This window comes from Schistocerca serialis, chromosome 2, assembly GCF_023864345.2.
Source record: "Schistocerca serialis cubense isolate TAMUIC-IGC-003099 chromosome 2, iqSchSeri2.2, whole genome shotgun sequence".
In the NCBI taxonomy this organism is placed as follows: Eukaryota; Metazoa; Arthropoda; class Insecta; order Orthoptera; family Acrididae; genus Schistocerca; species Schistocerca serialis.
The window spans coordinates 694,343,146-694,363,634 of record NC_064639.1 but is presented as its reverse complement, the minus strand read 5'-3'; the positions used below and the strand labels follow the sequence as shown (position 1 = coordinate 694,363,634).

At 40.4% G+C, this 20,489-nt stretch overlaps 1 protein-coding gene across 2 annotated transcripts in view; it reads right to left on the bottom strand.

The window, feature by feature from the left end:
* The window catches only part of LOC126457840 (tubulin alpha-1C chain), a 106,418-nt gene that overhangs the window by 17,552 nt on the left and 68,377 nt on the right, over positions 1-20,489 (bottom strand). For both annotated transcript variants that reach the window (XM_050094474.1, XM_050094476.1), the window contains 2 exons: positions 2,925-3,147; positions 2,504-2,805 (listed from right to left, as the gene is read on the bottom strand). In XM_050094474.1, the coding sequence (XP_049950431.1) occupies positions 2,504-2,805; positions 2,925-3,147 (525 nt within the window). The remainder of the gene's footprint in view (positions 1-2,503; positions 2,806-2,924; positions 3,148-20,489) is intronic.

The following is a 20,489-nucleotide window of genomic DNA, read 5'->3' as shown; positions in this document are numbered from 1 at the left end:
CATGATATTCTGAAGGCAGTTGAAAAATCCTGAAATAAATGGATAAGCCACATGCAATGGATAGATGACAGCAGGTTCCACAGTAATGTTGTAAGCTATTAGCCTACAGGGAAACCAAGTGATGGGTAGCCAACCACAACATAGGTGTAACAGTAAGGGCCATAATAAGTCTTACTGCACAATGCTTGAGGAAGAAGGAGGAAAAGGAAAATAAAAAGAAAAAAGAATCTCAAATTCTGCTTCATCTAACATTTGTTAACTTTGAAAAGACATTTAATTCACTTACTCACATTGCAGTCGTAAAAGCCCTGACAGAACAAGGGGTAGAATAAACTTACATTAAGATCACCCAAGACATCTACAGCACATTAGCAGCATTTGTCACCACTGACAGGACCCACTGAGAAATTTGCACTGAAAGAGGCACAAGGTAAGTCGACCCTGTATCATCAAAGCTGTTTATAGCTGTGCTGGAAATGGCAACATCAAATGGAAGAAATAGGAATCAGAATTTGTGAAAAGCAGATAAACTAATCACAATTTATAGATAATTTTGTGTTCATAGCTAATGACTTAGAGGAACTACTATTTCTGGTTTGCAATCTTTCATAAAATGTGGAGAAAATGGACTCATGATAAAAGACAAAAAAACTAAACTGTAAGTCAGCTGATAATGGACATACTGGAGCTAGTTGATGAATATGTATATGGTGTACCTTACACAGCTATTGAAGAATAGAGGTAACTTAATGTCTGTATAAAACCACAAGAAATTTGATCATCTTCAAGACCAAATGCCAATAAATGTGAAAAGTAAGATTTCTCAACCATGCCTGCAAAACTTGTACACAAAGTCAATGCTTAACAGGTAATTTGATTGCTACAGGATCCACAAACATGATGTAGCAGACATGTGTATTTAACAGGTTAAAGTTTTACTTAAAAATGGCTACACAACTAAAACGTTGTATAACACAAAATAAATATAAAATGGAAATAAATAAGGACCAGGTGCACAAAACTTACTTCTTTCAAGAAGATCACAACACATAAGTTAATAATTGTGTGTAGAGGTATAGAAAGATAGATAATAGGCCTAACTAAAATGGATCACAAAAGAGCTGATGATATTCATGCAATAATACCAGTCGATGGTGTACTGCAGTAATTCAGGAACTGAAATGGAAATAGCCAGGACATATGGCAAGAAGAATTAATGGGAGGTGGATGAGAGCAGTCGGTAAGTGGAATCTAGGAGAACAGAACTATTTGCAAAGAAGGCCTCCAGACACTGAAAAAGATATAAATAGTGTGAACTTCAATGACCTACCACTCAACTTGAGGAGGCTTAATCTCTTCAGTGGTTGAAAAAAGATGTATTAAAAAAAATGAAAAATAAGAAAATGGTACAGCACAGGCTTTTGCTCTAATCCATGATGAAATTTGCAATGGTTGAATAGAAAACTGTACCTTCTAATTCAAGTTTCTGTTAATAAACAGTGTTAAATTTATACAGTCTGAAGTCTCAAGATTCTTGAACAATTGTTTATTTCCAGTACAATTTCTGTCATTTGCAGTAGGATCTATCTATCTTTGAACAGTGGCATGTATTCATGCATGATGAGTGTGCCAGATAAATGGTAATTTACTGCATCCAGTGAATACAGCAGATTAAGTAACACTTATCATGCAAGTTTTGTTAACTCAGCACTGGTCTAGGATTGTTATTCAGAAGCAGCAGAACTGTGGGCAGATAAAGCCTGTGAGAAATTATTTAAGTTTTGTCAGTGTGCTGATGTTGTGAGGGAACTGATTTTTATTCCATTCTAAAAAAGATGCATCAGGATCTCAAAAGAAATTATCACAATTTTGTCTTGAGATTGCAAAGTTTAGAATCTTTCTTCTTCAACAACATAATGTTGACTAATTTTTTAATCAGGTTCAAAGAAACAAACCTTACATTTACCTCCTATCATAATATTTAAACAGAGTCCCTTTCATTTTAATCTGATGCAGTACAAAAATATCACATGTTGATATTTACAAACAGTCTAGGAGGAAGTTTGAACATCAACTGTATAGTGATACTTGTTATATTATTATAATATTTTATGAGACAAAAACAAAAGCAAGTATTTACTGACCACTCTTTTTACTTTTCAAAAGTATGATTTCTTCATCTGTATGCAACAAATGTAAAATATATATGGGAGAGATATCAGACAAACAGAAGAAATATCATTGTCAACATATGATGCAACTGTAGCAAAATGACAAGAAAGATAGAAATGATTTTCTAGTAATTGGAAAGGAATTTTAGAAGATACTAATAAAGAAGGACTTTATTTATAGTTACAATACACACAATTATAAGAATATAGCATCTTTTCAAACATTAAATAGTGCATTGAACATACAGCAGCCATCAGAAATTACTCGGTATATCCGATACTTAGATCATATGATTATTTTTAAGTTTCATAAATTATAAAGTAAGATGTACCTGTGGTGCTGGATATATGGAGAATTCCAGTTTGCTCTTCTTTCCATAGTCAACAGAGAGTCTCTCCATAAGAAGAGATGTAAACCCTGAACCTGTTCCTCCACCAAAACTGTGGAAAACAAGGAAACCTTGCAAGCCTGTGCACTGATCTGAAAGCTTACGTACACGATCAAGAACAATATCAACAAGTTCCTTGCCAATGGTATAATGTCCACGTGCATAATTATTTGCAGCATCTTCCTTTCCAGTAATTAATTGTTCAGGGTGAAAAAGTTGACGATATGTTCCTGTGCGAACTTCATCTAAAAATTGGAAGAAAATGTATGCCATAATCAAATATTATGAACTGAAACCATATATTATCTAAACTGAATTATTTATACCAGATCCATATATTTTTAGATTAAACATGTGTACATACCAACAACAGTAGGTTCCAAATCTACAAACACAGCACGAGGAACATGCTTTCCAGCTCCAGTTTCACTGAAGAAAGTGTTGAATGAATCATCCCCAGAGCCCAGTGTCTTATCAGATGGCATCTGCCCATCTGGTTGAATTCCATGTTCAAGGCAATACAGTTCCCAACATGCATTGCCAATCTGAACTCCTGCCTGCCCTATGTGGATTGAGATACACTCCCTCTGAAAGGTAATAATGAAATGCTCTGATAAACAGTTGTTTGACACAGAATCACAGTTTAGTGTTATTCATGTTTTCTATACATAAAATTCCAATTACTGCAAAGGTGTTGATTCTTTGCATAGACTACAAAGGTTACATTCCTTATCAAAGTTACGTTGGGGCATAAGAAAAAATGCACTTAACAACAATAAAAACTAGAACATGAGTACAACAGCTTTACAAATTCAGAGGCAGTCAATATCACTAATGCCACTGAATTTATTTGAGAAGGCTCTCTGTGAATGGGCAGTTCTTTTAGTAATTTCAATTTGCTGACAGACTGACAATCTAGCTAGAAGGTTAGCTCATCACCTGACAAGTCAGTTTATTGGTCAAGGTGATGGGTAGGAGTTTGTTAAAATAAAAACAATTCATATAAATTAAAAGTTAATGTACTGGTCATACCCTACTTTCCCCTACATAAAATATATTTTATTACTAATTTTTAAGAGTTCTTCAGCTGAATAAAATTCATTGTACTTGTGGGGACATCATCAGTAACAGCATGAATTATAATATAAATTTTGTAATAATCTTTGGCAATGATATACATTTAGCGCTCCTTCAGGGAGGAATATCTTTAACTCTCTAGCTCTCCTTAGTCACTGTGAACAATTGTTTTGTATTCACATGATCTTTCTGTAAGCTTTATTATTCGTAATAAAATTTGTGTTAACTTCACTTGCTGTCTTCCAGCTTCATTCCCCAAGCCACTCACATCAGAATTCCTACAGTGGTGCCCACATAATGAACAGCAACAACTATTTCAACATAACAAGGATACTTTGTGATATAGTGTTAGCACTGGCAATGGAGACATTCCATGATCACTGTCTTTTTGAGCAATTTGAACAGAATAGTGACTTTGAAAGTGATTCACATAGTGTTCTCTTCCATCCTGAGCAGCCTATGAAAGTGACATCCTGCTGTGTGTCACCACTGACAACAACAGTGGCGAATGTGTACACAAACAATGTGTAATGCATTTCAATCTCCACAGTGATTTTAATGATGAGACAAGACAATATCAACAAGACAATGTTCAGACAACTAATTCATGTCTGCGCGATATCATCGCAAATGATTTTATCATCAATGTTCAGAATCCCAAGGGTTCAGTCAATGTTGTGGTGTATTATGTATCTCAAGTCAGTGCACTATTGATTAAGATCAGATATGATGATTTTGCCAAAGCTCAGCAACATGATCCACAAATCTGCAGACTTCTACAAGGTACTATCACTGGACTGAAATTGAAGCAGTGCACCATCCCTGGTTCCTCCACACAAGTCTGGAGTGACATACTGTAACACCGGCTCCATCCATTATTTCTGCTAACTATGAGGAAGCCTGTCATCAGTAGCTTACACCAATAGTGACACCTGGGGTATGCCATACTACTAAGCTTGCAATGAACCAGTTTATCTGGCCTGATGTGAAGTGAGACTGCAAACTATGGACTCAAACTTGGACGGCTTGCCAGTACACCAACACACACTTTCAAATCTCAGGAAGCAGAAAATACCAAAAAGATGGTTACAACATAAATCTTGATTTGGCCAGCCTGCTACATGAGTCAGAAGGTTACGTGTATATTCTTTCTGAAATCAATTGTGTCACTTGCTGGATCGAGGCGACGACTTTTCTAGACATTATGTTGGAAATTACAGTGACAGCATTTGTAAAATTGTGGGCATCGCATTTCATCAGCCCAGTGTCCATCTCAACTAACCAGGGCTGCCATTTCAAATCCATATTGTTCTCTAAGCTAAGTAATGCCTGTGGCAAGCACTAATGCACCACAGTCTACCATCTGCAGAGCAAAAGATTTGTGGAATGCTGACATCAAACACTCAAGACTACACTTATGTGCCATGAGAGCCAATAGACAGAGTCCTCATTTTGGGTTCTATTGGTTGTTTGTTCCACATTTAAAGAAGACCTCCAAGCTTCATTAGCAAAGATATTATTACAGTAAGCCACTCAACCTACCATCACATTTCATCTCTCTAGTACAGTCACTGGCCACTACATTGCTACCAGCCCTAGTCTGGAGAGTGAAACAACATGCTGTGGAAATAAGAAAACTGCCACCCCAATCCCAATGCTCATCAAACATTTTCTTGCACAGGGCTTTAGCAGACTGTGAGTATGTTATGTTAGAAGATGTCGGCACTGCAGCTACTGTATTCCGGACTACATAGGATACTGGAATGAAGAAACAATACTTTCCACATAGTACTACATGGAATGCCAGATATGATCTCATTTCCCCTCATCACCTCAAACCCACCTGGATTTTGGAAGGTACACCTACGCAGATGTCAGAACAAGCAGGCACACACAACGCTTCACGATCTGTTTTGAGAATTGCATAGGATATGTGCAAGGGAAAGTACCCTACGATACTTAGCAAGCAGCTCACTGGCCAAGACTGGAGAGTTTACAGCGCTAAGCCCTCTTTCACATGGTTCACTATTGAACTTGTTTGTGCATTCTGTAATTAACATGGTTTGTTTAGACGAAGCGTCTCCATTACATTATCATATTGTGATCATTTAACGTATAAATTAGTTGCTTTTGTGTTCTTCCGATTTGATGTTTGTCAGCTACAGAAAAGTGGCGATAGCTCCGTAAATATTGGATTGTGTGAAAAATGGTACATCACTTTTCGATTCCTTTCGTTGTTACCTGTACATTTTGGCGTACATTTTAAACAGTTGTGTATAGAGCGTGATCCCTTTATATTGATCACCCCAAACAACTTTTTACCTTGGAAGCAAAATAATAAAAAATGTATGAAATATGGGCGCCCAGAGAAATATAAGAGGGGGCAAAACTCCGAAATTACCATTCTTTATGCAGGTGAATCGAAGAATTTGAAGACATATCACTCCCGGAGAATTTGTTTTGACAAGAAGTCCACAATACTTTCTGTATCCCACACCACCGATAGTTATCCACTCAGTGTGGTTATTAAGGTAAATTACTTGGATACATAAAAAGGTCAACGTATTTCATTAACATATGTTTTATGTTATTAACATGAAAGTCCTGAATCTACGTCCAGAGATGATTAAATGTCTTCCTTGCGTCCATGTTCGTTACGAAGATAAGAACAGCACTAAGTCTTTTTTTTTTAAATAGTACCCTGTATTTTTTACTCAATAATCCACTTTTCCCATCAAGACATGCTCCAAAACGGGACAACAGGTTTTTCGGAAGGGTGAGGGGAGAAAGAGGAGGTACTTTTCAAAAAATGGTTCAAATGGTCCTGAGCATTATGGGATTTAACATCTGAGGTCATCAGTCCCCTAGAACTTAGAACTACTTAAATCTAACTAACCTAAGGACATCACACACATCCATGCCCGAGGCAGGATTCGAACATGCGACCATAGCGGCCTCGCGGTTTCAGACTGAAGTGCCTTGAACCGCTCGGCCACACCGGCCGGCAGGAGGAGGTACTTTTCTTGTATCCAGGTTTTTTTCCCCGTTGTTGTAACTTTTCTTCCATCTACGATTAGCCTATTATGTTTGACCATTATGTGAACAGAACTTATTTTGTGAATATTTTCCGGCTTTATAGCCTAACTCGAGCGATATGTTTGATTTAATCACGTGAGGACATAGTTTAAGGTCAGTAATTCAGAACGAGTGGCATCGGCAGTGGTACCATTGACGTAAACAAAATGTTTTTAAGATCTTCATTCAAAATTGGCTTGCAGGTACCCAGGGTTAAGTAACCCGTCGATAGGCTGGAGTTGACAGTAAACAAATGGAAACATAAGGAAAATGCACCCCCAGTCATTTAGTCAACCATCTTCTGTTGAAGGTCTGTGTAAGTAGAGTGTCAAAGACAGCTGACTGAATAAACAGTGTACATTTCCCTTGTGTTTTCATTTGTTTACTGTCAACTCCAACGAGTGGACCAGGTACGTTAGTGCGGGTACTTAACACTGTGTGCTCCTAAGGTCGAGTGAACGTCAGTTTTGTGTGAAGCTTTTAATAACTCCATGTTTACATGGATGGTAGACTGTCATAAGTTTTTGAAGAGTTCTTGAGGTAAGGAAATGGATTACCTAATGATGGATGTGGAGTGCTATTTTAGGCAGACGTATTGTTGTTCATATCTTCGTAATTAACAAAGTTACAAGAAAGTCATGCCGATTAATGTTCCCCTGGTAGCGAAACAACATTTGCTTGATATATTATCTATTTTGCTTCTGGACAAGAAGTTATTTGGTGTGTTTAACATACATGGGACGCGTTATTTGGCGAACCTGAATTTTACCGACGAAAGATTCTTCACGTATCTACGGTGGCTGGTTGCAAGGTAATAATGTAATTACTATTTCTTCGGCATTTTACCCCAATTACCTTTATTTCTGTGAAAAAAAATTCACAACGAATTAACCTATTATATACAATCACCATTCGCTCAACACAAAATAGAGCGTAAAGAAATGCAGATGTAAAAGTACAAGAGCGCGCTGATTAGTAACGCCTCTGAATTTTGTTTGTGAAAACTTTTGAAGCTTGTAAATAAAAAAAAAAAAAAAAAAATGGTTCACATGGCTCTGAGCACTATGGGACTTAACTTCTAAGGTCATCAGTCCCGTAGAACTTAGAACTACTTAAACCTAACTAACCTAAGGACATCACACACATCCATGCCCGAGGCAGGATTCGAACCTGCGACCGTAGCAGTCGCGCGGTTCCAGACTGTATCGCCTTTAACCGCTTGGCCACTCCAGCCGGCTGTAAATAAAACAAACGCTGTTAACATTCTACATCTTTGTTCTTTATGTCTACATATTTATCCCTCATTGTAGTCACCTGTGGCGACGAACGCATTTCTCGAAGCGAGAGACCAGTTTGTTGATACCGTAGCTGCAAAATGTTTACTTTGTTGATGGAGCCACAAGCGCACCTCTGTTTGCACCACTTCATCACTATCAAAGTGGAGTGCTCGAAGTTGTTCTTTTAAGTATTGGAAACAGATGAAAATCGGATGGGGCCAAGTCGGGACTGTATGGAGGATGACCGATGACAAAGTGAACCCAAGGCGTTACATTGTTGCAGCTCGATTACAGCAGGCTGTTTCTCACACATTGATACAGTTTTGTTACACAGCGCCTTGTTACGCGCTACAGTTCGAAGCCCTCTAGTGGTAGAGGGATGCAAATACGTAGATGTGAAGAATAAATATGTAGAAGGTGAATAACGTCTATCTCATTTAAAGAGCTGTAAGAGTTTCCACAAAAAATTGAAGACATTTCTGTGATGTGGTTCCCACTGCTGCGGGCACAGCTCAGCACAATGCCGTTGTGCCACTCTACCATTGCATCCAATCAGCCCATAGGCGAGGTGTGTACCGGTCAACTATTCGTCAGCTAACCTATCCACCCTGTTGAGCGGTTGTAGGCGCTTCAGTTTGGAACCGCGCGACCACTGCGGTTGTTGTTGTTGTTGTTGTTGTTGTGGTCTCGGTCACAGGTTCGAATCCTGCCTCGGGCATGGATGTGTGTGATGTCCTTAGGTTAGTTAGGTTTAAGTAGTTCTGAGTCAAGGGGACTGATGACCTCATATGTTAAGTTCTATAGTGCTCAGAGACATTTGAACCATTTTTTTATCCACCCTGTTGTGTGCCACTGTTGACGAACGAGTAATACTGCCGAGAAAACAAACTGAGACAGAACCGAGGGTCACTGAATGCAGGCTTGGGGGCAAAGAGTAAAGTGGGCATTATGATTGCCAACAGGAAGTACCATGACTGAGTGGGACATGTTTGTTTCTGAATAAGGCGGATACCGTCGACATTTGCATTGTTGAGAAGATATTTTCAGCGCAGTACAGAAACAAAGATAACTGGAGATGAGAAATTAAAGTAAATGAGATGACTGTGTAATATGCCATAGGAGACCACGAGTTCCTTCTACATCATACCCCGTAAGTGAACGGATGGTGTGAGGCAGAGGGTGCTTATGGTATCACTAACTGAACCTCCCTTTCCATTCCCACTCGCGAATGGTGTGTGTAAAGACTGATCATCGGTAGGCCTCTACATGAGCTCTAATTTCTCGAATTTTCTCGTCGTGGTCAATACGCGAGATGTATGTGGGAGGAAGTAATATGTTCTCCGACTCTTCCCGGAAAGTGCTTTCTCGAAAACCTCTCTCTCTGTTGTAACGTCTACCACAGGAGCTAATTCAGCGTCTCGGTAACGCTCTCACGCGGAGTAAACGATTTTGTGTCGGAACGCGCCAACGGGGTTAGCCGAGCGAGGCGCTGGAGTCGTGTACTGTGAGGCTAGTCCCGGCGGAGGTTCGTGTCCTCCCTCGGGCATGGGTGTGTATGTTTGTCCTTAGGATAATTTAGGTTAAGTAGGGTGTAAGCTTAGGGACTGATGACCTTAGCAGTTAAGTCCCATGTCCCATAAGATTTTAAAAAAAAAAAAAAAAAAAAAAAAAAAAAAAAAAAAAAAAAAAAAAAAAAAAAAAAAAAACGCGCCGCTCTTCGTTGGATCTTCTCTATGTCTCCTATCAGTCGTATCCAGTAAGGATCCCAGATTGACGAACAGGCTCAAGAATCGGACGAACAAGCTCCTTGTAAGCCACTTCCTTTGTGGATGAATTACATTTTCTTCAGATTATTCCTATGAATCTCAGTCTGGCACCTGCTTTTCCCGGAATTTATTTTATATGGTCATTCTACTTAAGTTCGCTCTGGATCGTTACTCCGAGACATTGTGCGGTAGATACTGTTTTCCGCAATTTTTCATCTGTGGAGTAATTGTAAAATGGTGGATTTATTTCCCCGTGTACGCTCAGTGTGTTACAGGGCAGAGCCTGCACCATTTATTAATCCTCTGTAGGCCATTCTGCAAATCGATGCTGTCTTCTGGCGTTGCTACTTTCTTATAGACAACCGTCATAGGGTCCTGCGAACGCATCAAGATGGAAGCTAAAGCCATCTCCAGTTGTGAAAGTGGCTCGCGCAACTCGTAGACCAGGTGTCTGAGAACACAAGCTGAAATATTTGCAGACAAGGGAACTCGATGGGGAACGGATGATGAACTCTGACAAATGACCAACAACAGAGTAGGATAGGAAATTACTACCGAATCCTACGAGACACCAACACACTGGCTATGTTGTGCAGTCCTGCATGTGCCCAGTACAGCTAAGTGCCACGAGAAACTAAACCCGTCCCGGGGGCAGAGTAACGCAGGTATAGCATCTGAGGCGGACTGATTACGGCACCCCCAGCAGCGCCGGCGGCGGCGCTTATAAAGGCTCGCATGTCGAGCCTTCTACGCGATCAAGCGTTGTCCTCCTACCTTTGTTCCTTCCGGAAGCTGCTTCTATAGCCCCTCACGTTCCTGCTGTCCTTAGGTTACCTGCATACGCGGACACATTTTGCAACATCACTATACTAGCTACTTACTCTTAGTATCTCGCGCAACTCGTTGGTGACGCCGTACCATCAGTGAAAAGTCTTAAACAGCTTCCGACGCCTCTACTGGATCACTTACATACACTGTAAACAGTAACGGCCCTGTCACACTTATAAGGGGCATTCAAAAAGAAACGAGCCGGAGGCATTAGTACAGAAACCAGTTTCTGTATGTTAGAAGTATTGACCCTGGCTGTTGGGCCGGCCGCAGTGGTCTAGCGATTCAGGCGCTCAGTCCGGAACCGCGCGACTGCTACGGTCGCAGGTTCGAATCCTGCCTCGGGCATGGATGTGTGTGATGTCCTTAGGTTAGTTAGGTTTAAGTAGTTCTAAGTTCTAGGGGACTGATGACCAGAGATGTTAAGTCCCATAGTGCTCAGAGCCATTTGACCCTGGCTGTTGAGACAATTTTCCCACTGTGACACAAGGCGGTGAATGGCTGTCTCATAAAATTCCCGAGGCTGTGGTGTTTCCGCACGTACAGCTGGACGTCGTCGTCTGAGGTGAATCGTTGACCCCTCAGAGCCTTCTTAAGGGGACCAAAAATGGCGCGATCACTGGGAGAGAGGTCCGGACTCTATGGAGAGTGGCTGAGAACCTCCCATTTGAATTTCTGCAGGAGTGCCGCGACTGCGTAGGCCGTATGGAGCTTTGCATTGTCGTGGAGCAGAATGACCCCACTGGTGAGATTGCCTGGTCGTTTTGGTTTGATCGCTTGTTCAAGGTTTGCGAGTAATGCTGGGCATTCACTGTTGTCCCGTGCTACGGGAAGTGAATCAGAAGGAATCAATTTTTGGGCCCCTTAAAAAGGCTCTGAGGGGCAAACGAGAATTTGAAAACTGTTTCCCCAAGAAAGTAGTTAAACTAATTATAAGAAACCATGCAAAAAACCTTGGCTTGCTAAAGGAATAAAAATATCTTGTAACCACAAAAGGGAACTGTATCTAACAAGAAAGAGTAACGACCGAGAAACAGCCAAAAATTATAAAAACTACTGTGCGACATTAAGAAAGGCTATTAAAAAGTCCAGAAGCATGTGCATCATGTCTGAGATTAATACCTCTGATAAAAAAATCAAAACAATTTGGAATATTATTACAAGGGAGACAGGGCAACCAAGAGTACAGAATGACGGCGTTACCATCAAAGCGAATGGAAACTTGACAAACAACAAGCCAGAAGTCGAAAACATTTTGAATAATCATTTTTTAAATGTTGTAGAGAAAATAGGATCTAAATGTTTATTAGAAGAAGCAACGCAGGTAATGGAAGAGGCCTTACCCACACCATATGATACAACTGAAATTCCACCCACCTCTCCTTCTGAAACTAGGAAGATAATAAACTCTCTTAAGAATAAAAGCTCACATGGAATTGATGGCATTTCTAGCAGGATGATAAAAGCTTGTTCCCAAGAAATAAGTGGGATTCTTAGCCACATATGTAATAGCTCTCTGAAGCAGGTTATTTTCCCAGATAGACTGAAGTATGACATTGTTAAGCCACTGCATAAAAAAGGGGATACGCCTGATGTCAACAACTACCGCCCAATCTCTCTTCTGACTGCCGTATCCAAAATTCTTGAAAAAGTAATGTATTGTAGAGTAGCTTCACACCTTTGTAAAAATAAAGTTTTAGCAAAATGTCAGTTCGGTTTCCAGAAAGGTTTTTCAACGGACAGTGCTATGTATACTTTCAGTAATCAAATATTAAATGCTCTGAGTAACCGGAAGTCACCCGTTGGGATTTTTTGTGATCTCTCAAAGACTTTTGACTGTGTAAATCATGGAATACTTCTAGATAGTTCTGTGTTATGAATGGGACAGTGCTCAAATGGTTTAAATCATACCTAACTGGAAGAGTGCAGAAAGTTGAAATAAGCAGTTCACATAATATACAAAAAACTGGTGATTTCTCAAACTGGGGAACAATCAAGAATGGGGTGCTGCAAGGTTCGATCTTGGGTCCTCTGCTGTTCTTAATATATATTAATGACTTGCCATTCTATATTCATGAAGATGCGAAGCTGGTACTTTTTGCCGATGATACAGGTATAGCTATCACACCCAACAGACAAGAATTAACTGGTGAAATTATAAACGATGTTTCCAGAAAATCATTAAGTGGTTCTCTGCAAATGAGCTTTCATTAAACTTTGACAAAACACAATACATACAGTTCCACACAGTAAATGGAATGACACCATTAATAAATATAGACTTCGATCAGAAATCGGTAGCTGAGGTAGAATATTCAAAATTTCTAGGTGTTTGCATTGATGAGCGGTTGAATTGGAAAAAAAAAAAAAAAAAAAAAAAAAAACCACACTGAAGATCTGCTGCAACGTTTGAGTTCATCTACTTATGCTGTTAGGGTCATTGCAAATTTTGGCGATATACATCTCAGCAAATTAGCTTACCATGCCTATTTTCATTCTCTGCTTCCGTATGGCATCATATTCTGGGGTATCTCATCATTGAGTAAAAGAGTGTTCATTGCACAAAAGCGCGTAATCAGAATAATTGCTGGAGCTCATCCAAGATCATCCTGCAGACATTTAAAGAGATCTTCACTGTAGCCTCACAATATATATATATATATATATATATATATATACTTATGAAATTTGTTACTAACAATCCAAACGAATTCAAAAGTAATAGCAGTGTACATGGCTACAACACTAGGAGAAAGGATGATCTGCACTATTCAAGGTTAAATCTAACTGTGGCTCAGAAGGGGGTAAATTATGCTGCCACAAAAGTCTTTGGTCACTAACCTAATAGCATCAAAAGTCTGACAGATAGCCATATAGCATTTAAAAGGAAATTAAAAGAATTTCTTAATGGCAACTCCTTCTACTCATTAGATGAATTTTTGGATATAGTAAGTGGGTAATTTCCCCAACCCCCATAAAAAAATTAAAAATATTAAGTGTCATGGAATATTTTGTGTAATGCAATATCTTGTATAGACACCTTTTATTAACCTGACACATTCCACATCATTAAGGAGTGTCGTATTCATGGTCTACGGAACAAGTACTAATCTAATGTAATCTAGTCACCACCTTGTGTCGCAGTGGGACAAGTGTCTCAACAACATCGAGGCTCAGTATTTCTAACATACAGGTACTGGTTTCTGTAATTATGCCTCCGGTTCGTTTCTTTTTGAGCGCCCCTTGTTCTTGAGCATGCGGTAGATTACCTATACATCTGTCGATTTTGTTCCGTTAGGAGTGACGCGTTAACTTTCGTCTATTAGGAAGGCTGGTATCCATTCGTAAATCTGGTCCGAAGCTCGGTAAGTTCGTATTTTTTTTTTTTTTTTTCGCTAAACGGCGCAATGTTCAGGAAACATTCCTGAAGAACCTCCGAATTTTTACCGGCGGAGTTGGGGTTCGACGTGTATAGTCAGCTCCGTCTGCACGAGTGCCCGAGGGGGAGGGGGGTTCCTTGGCAGTAGGGCAACAGCTGAGCCTCCGCAGTGCGTCGGGAGGTCGTTGGCTCGCGGCGCTAAAGATGGCGCGAGATAAGCCCTGCCGGAAGGCCCCTCTGCGGAGGAGTAGCGCACCCCGCATTAGCATACGGCCGGCCCGGCCTATCTGCTGAGCGACGGCCGGCGGGCACGCGACGCACAGCGCAGAAAGCCGCGCCGCTGCAGCCCGGAGCCCCCGGCGCCCGGTCACGACCCCGCAGCGTCCAGGTCAGCCGTCCCTCTCTCTCTCTCTCTCTCCCTCCCCCCCCCCCCCCCTCTCTCTCGCTCCTTCTTTGTCAAGTGAGTGAGCGGAGCGGAGCGGAGGCAGACTCCCTAGAAGTTACGCAATGGAGTTTTGTCCGAATTGTCGTAGCCGAACGAAAAGCGGAAATTGACAAATAGGGTGTCAAGTTGATCAGCGTGGGGTCCAGTTCCGAAAAAAAGGATTTGATTGCTTGAAAGTGATCAGGACACTTATTAAAAACTTAATTAACGATTTTTAGAGAAAACTGAAATATTTAGCGAACAGTTGCTGCCGGCTATGTAAACGAAACAATATCAGATCACAGCATAAACTGGAGATTCTCTTTTTTTTTTAATAAACATTTTTGGACCAGTGATCAAATATTTTAAAAAATTTTCTTTTTAAAATTCAGTCTTGATCACACCACGTATGTTACAAGAATTTAGGTGACCGGTTTCGGTCATATCACATGACCGTTCAGACCTGTAATTTAATTTAGAAAGTAATAGAAACCTTACTGCATTGACAATAAAACATGGCAAAAGGATAAGGATAAAATACAATAGGATGTGTTATACCCATGGCATCCTTCGAAGATGGTACATGGGTATAACACGTCCTATTGTATTTTATCCTTATAACCATTTTGTCATACTTTATTGTCAATCTAGTAAGATTTCTATTACTTTCTAAATTAAATTACAGGTCTGATGACGGTCATGTGATATGACCGAAACCGGTCACCTATGTTCTTGTAAACTTACGTAGTGTGATCAAGACTGAATTTTAAAAAGAAAAATTTGAAACTTCTCTGCTTTCTCTTAACCTATACAGTCTTAATAATAATGGAATATCGATCGATGTTCACGTTGTTATGTTTAATGCTTTCTTCGCTAAATTTTAAATAAAAAAACCTTTTTGAAAAAAGAGGTAAAATGTTTTGTGAAATTATTCGTCTGAAAGTAAAAAATAAAATAGACTACAGAAACATTTCAAGTTCCTTTGAATGATGCCGGAAATGATGTACAGCTAATGAAGTGCCGATGGAGAATTTAAAGTTCCGGATTTAGCTTAATCTTTGAACTTCAAGAATACTATAGGATCTGTCCGACGGAATTTCACTCAGTGGTCTCCTTACGCCACTAACGTATGAGAATCTCAGCTACTACACACGATTTCGAGCATCATTGAAGGACGCCCTTCTAATTTGTTTTATCTCTTATTTTTAGAGAAACCTGTTCACACAACATCTGAACGGTCTTTTTTTTTTAAATTTTGTATGCGTTTATCTTTTAAGTTGGTCAGTGTCAGACTAATAACGCTCAAAAACAAGGGACAAAAACAATGAAAAAGCCGTGGAGGAGGTATATTTGATTTTAGAAAAGATAATTTGTCAAGCTTGAACTTGGCTTAGTAACAGAACGAGGAATCAAGAAGTGATAATAGGTCCATGGTATTTGTGGACTCGAAGAAAGTCTTTGACAGTGTAAGATGGAATAAGTTATTGGTAATCTTGTTGTGAACACATTAAATAAGGAACATTACAACTATTTCGAACTCGAAAGGAGGTCTTGATAAATTAGTCGTTAGCCATGATATACTGTAGTACTCCAGGGAGGATGTGAGCATCGGGAATGACATATCGAAGATATGCTATACGGCCGGAAAGGACGCAGTGCTTCGCACATAAGTCTTTTCTGTAAGGTCTTTCTAGAATGACAATAGCCTGGTTAACTTAGGCGACGAAGAAATAATAACCCAAGTGACATAGAACGCCAGATGACGCATTAAAATACAAGTGGAAGATACAGAAGTGCTAAGATTCATAGGCAATTAAGATCTTCTGCTCAGATGCTGTGTGAAACTGGTAATATACCTAGCAACAGAATATTTATTTACGATAAATAAAGGCAAATGAATTCTTTGGAGAGAATTCGAAATGAGAATAGTGACATGCTTAACATAAAAATTGGTGAAGAGACAGAACTGAAAGAATTCTTTTTCTAAGGACTCAAGATTACACAGGATGGCTGAAACAAGGGAAATGTCGAAGTACGCTACAAAGGGGAAAGGGCTTTATTCATTTACTTACGTCTTGAATCTTGGCGGTGCATAAATTGTACCCCAGGCCTTGGACAGAATTATGCACCTTTTAAGCACTATTAAACAAAATGTCTTCAACAAAAGAAATCTACTGGTATTGACATGGAATGGCGGAATAATTTACTGGAATTGCACATCAGTGCGGCTATGCTGCTTCGTCTCTGGATCCGTTTGGTGGAGTCATGTTTAGTCATCAACTATGGCGCTGAATACAGACTTTGGTGATAGAACTTGAAATTCTAAGTCTACTATGTGGAATCCGTGTCCCGCTAATGTTTCGGTCATGAAGCTCCTCCAGTAAATTTTTATAAATTTCTGGCGATGCAGCCGCAAAATTACTAGGAATATAACATTAAGTGTGGCAGGCGTTCTCTTCAAGCGTCCTCCTAAACCGAAACGCACTTTCATTTGGCAGGAGACGTTGCCAAACGCCCGAACCGATTTGATTTCAAGATATTTTCTCTCGTGTGTGAATTCATTAAATTAGCGCCAGACCTTAGCTATGATTAGAGAGGACCCGACATGTCATGTTCAATTATTCCAGGCACCGGTTCTCACAAAAATAAAATTGGCGTTCATAAAAGTTCAACTTCACATCTGACGACATACAGGATCTTTTGGTGTCAATTTCAAGGGCGTATCCAGTGAGCTACATGGGAGGGTGAAGGTGTAATTGTTCCCCCCACCTCCCATCCGCCCTCCACCTCCTACTACACAAAAAAAAAAAAAAAAAAAAATTCTTCGCACATCAAACTCGCTTCCAGCTCCGCCAGACGTATCAGTTGAATATCATTTTGAAGAAAACCTGAAAATGTAACGATGTATACTAGCATCAAGTGTATCCAAAGTCAGCTGTCGTCAAATCTCAAAATTATTTTGTCATTCATGACGAAACTAATGCGAGCTGCCCCCTCCTCCTAACCCAGATCCTGGGTACACTGTTGACCAGTTTCATTTATTGGTTTTCAGTTATGTAACCAAGACACTCATTTAAAAGAAGAGGGAGAAGTGTCGGTCATCCTAGCGGAAACTTTGATATTATCGAATCAAAGTCATTAGTGAGTATGGGCAGGGATCTACGTTTCCAGGATGACTCTCAACACTCCGTCTTGCGAGACGACGAGGTGAACCACAACCACTAGAATCCGAGCGACATGTTTACAACTGTTCGTCTGGTATACCGGTTCAAATGGCTCTGAGCACTATGGGACTTAACATCTGAGGCCATCTGTCCCCTAGAACTTAGAACTACTTAAACCTAACTAACCTAAGGACATCACACATATCCATGCCCGAGGTAGGATTTGAACCTGCGACCGTAGCGGTCACGCGGTTCCAGACTGTAGCGCCTAGAACCGCTCGGCCACTCCGGCCGGCTGGTATACCGGGCAACCTGTGTATGGTATTTACGTGATTTTCCATACTTGTCTATGCGGACAGCGGATTGGTTCTCGTCCCCGCCTCAGAAACATTATACACAGACAACTAAAACTTAAAGCACAAATTTAGTTTGTGTGAACTGTAGATACGAACACGAAAAAAGTATTCCGTTAGGTATTGGCAGTAAAAGGACACAAAATCTCTAACAGGTGTACCCCTCAGTTTCACGGGTATTTGTATGGGATAGGAAGGACATTCGGCCACAGGAAGGAAAAGTATTATTGTCAATCGCGGATGGACAGTTTCCCATCATTATAGGTATCTTTCACGTGCGGGACAAACGATAAAGGAAAAGAACAAAAAGAAGAAGGTGTTTGGCGCAGGAAGAGGTGCTATGTTTTGTTGCTTGTTTTGAAACTCATAGTGAGAAGAGCACTGATGGAAACAAAATATATCTACGATTATCTAAGACGTCGATATGTTTCACAAATGGAGATTAGGACTTCCTTTTCCGAGAAATGGGCAAACATTTCGATTATTTATTTCTGAATTGCTACAATAAGAGCTGTATGCACCTTGTTATCTGCAAGGTCTGCATCTACATAAATAGTCTAAAAACCACTGTGAAGTGCATGAGATGTGTTACTTCATATTGTACCGCGTGTTAGGATTTCGTTCCGTTCGTTCTCGTATGAAGAGCGGGAAGAGTGGCTATTTGAATGCCCCCATGTACGCCGTAATTAGTCTAATCTTGTATCCGCAGCAGCGCTAAGTCGGAGGCTCTAACATGTTCCAGCATTCCTCGCTTAGTACTAGGTCTTAAAACATGGTAAGCAGGCTTGCTTGAGATAGCTGACGTCAACCTTCAAGGATCCTACAATTCACGTGTTTCAGTATTTCCGTGACGTTCTCCCGGAAGGCAAACAAACCAATGACCATCCATGCTGTCCTTCTTTGTGCACACTGACTATCTTCTGCTAGTCCTATTGAGTTTGGCTGCTACACATCTCACAATATTCTAGAATAGGTCGCACGCTTACGTTGTATGTAACCTCCTTTGTACGAGGGCTATTTTTTTCCACAGTCTGATCTGTCGCAAAATTAACACCACAGCGAAAATCCGATGAAGGTTTGCGCCGATGTGTTTCATAGTTTCTCTAGTATGCCCATCGATCGCGTCGCATTCCACTATTCAGTTCTGAATGCACAGCGAGCACATTAAGATTACCAGAACAATAGTCTCACGCCAACTGTGAAGTGCGTCCCATCATTCGACTTCTTCATGCTGATGGATTACGCCTGATTTTATGCACCCCATATAACGTAACTGTCTCACGTGGCAGAAAAGTGCGGCAGTGGTGCAGGAACTTAGGAGCAGGGTGTACAAACTTTCATGATGCAGGTGCTCAGGGAAGAAAGCGAGTGTCAACCGATGATCTTGTTCAGCGAGTGATCAGTTTATTCGAGAAAATCCTCTAGGAAGGGCAATTCAGAACAAGTGAAGAAACATGTTGTCATTAGACATTGTTCATGATAATGCTCGAGCGCACTTTGCAGCTGTAACAAAGACGCTCCTGCCCCGTTTTCAATGCGGAGTGTTTCATCACCTACGGTACGGTCCGGAATTGGTTCCACTGATTTTCATCTCTCTACTCAGTTGAACGGCTGGCTAAGAGAACAACATTTTGGCGCAGACAGCTAGCTGCAGACCAGCATAGAGAATTGGCGGAAAGCACAGCCTTCTGTGACGAAGGTATTGGTAAGCTGGTATAACGCTACGACAAATGCCTAATTCGTAACGTCGAATATGTTCCGCAGTAGCTGGAGAGTGTAGTTAAATGTTGCAAGTAAAATATTTTTGATTTTGAGCGTGGTTCACATTTTGCCACTGATCGGACCTTGAAAAAGAAACTGAATCCACTCCACAGGCTTCACCTACTACTTCCATTTCATATTTTCACATATTATTGTGATAGGGTTTTCGTATGAGTTGACTGATTCCGGTTGCGACTCATTGACACTGTAGTCATAGGATATTACGTTTCTGCATTTTTTGAAATGTACAATTTTACATTTCTGCACTTTAGAAGGACGTTGTCGATCTTTGTAACACTTTTAAATGTTTTCATGATCTGACTGAACATTTGTGCAGCTATTTTCAGACGGCACTACATTGCAGATAACTGCATCATCCGCTAAATGTCTGAGGTTGTTATTAATAATGTCTGCCACGTCATTAATTAGAACATGAACTAAATGGTCCCAAGACATATTTCTAGGGACTGCCTGAAGTATTTCTACATCGCCTAAGATAAAACAACGTGTTGAGAAGCAGCCTCCTAAGTGATGACACTAAAGTAAAATGAGAGTGGTAGAATTTCTGAATATACTCTTACGATGTTCATATTTTTCCCAATTGTAGAGCGTAGACAGTAACAGAGACGCAAAAAAAGCTCACATCACGCACAGTGGAAAGGGTCGCAGGAGGTGAGTGGGAGGCAAAGGTCGAACGTCTGTCGGTCTTCTGTCTGCCATCAGAAAGACGGGGCTATCGAAATAGGATCAAGAGTAGGAGAAGTCTGCTGTCATGGACAAAATCTTCCTTTTCATTGAAAAGCTTTATTTGGAATTTACGGTACC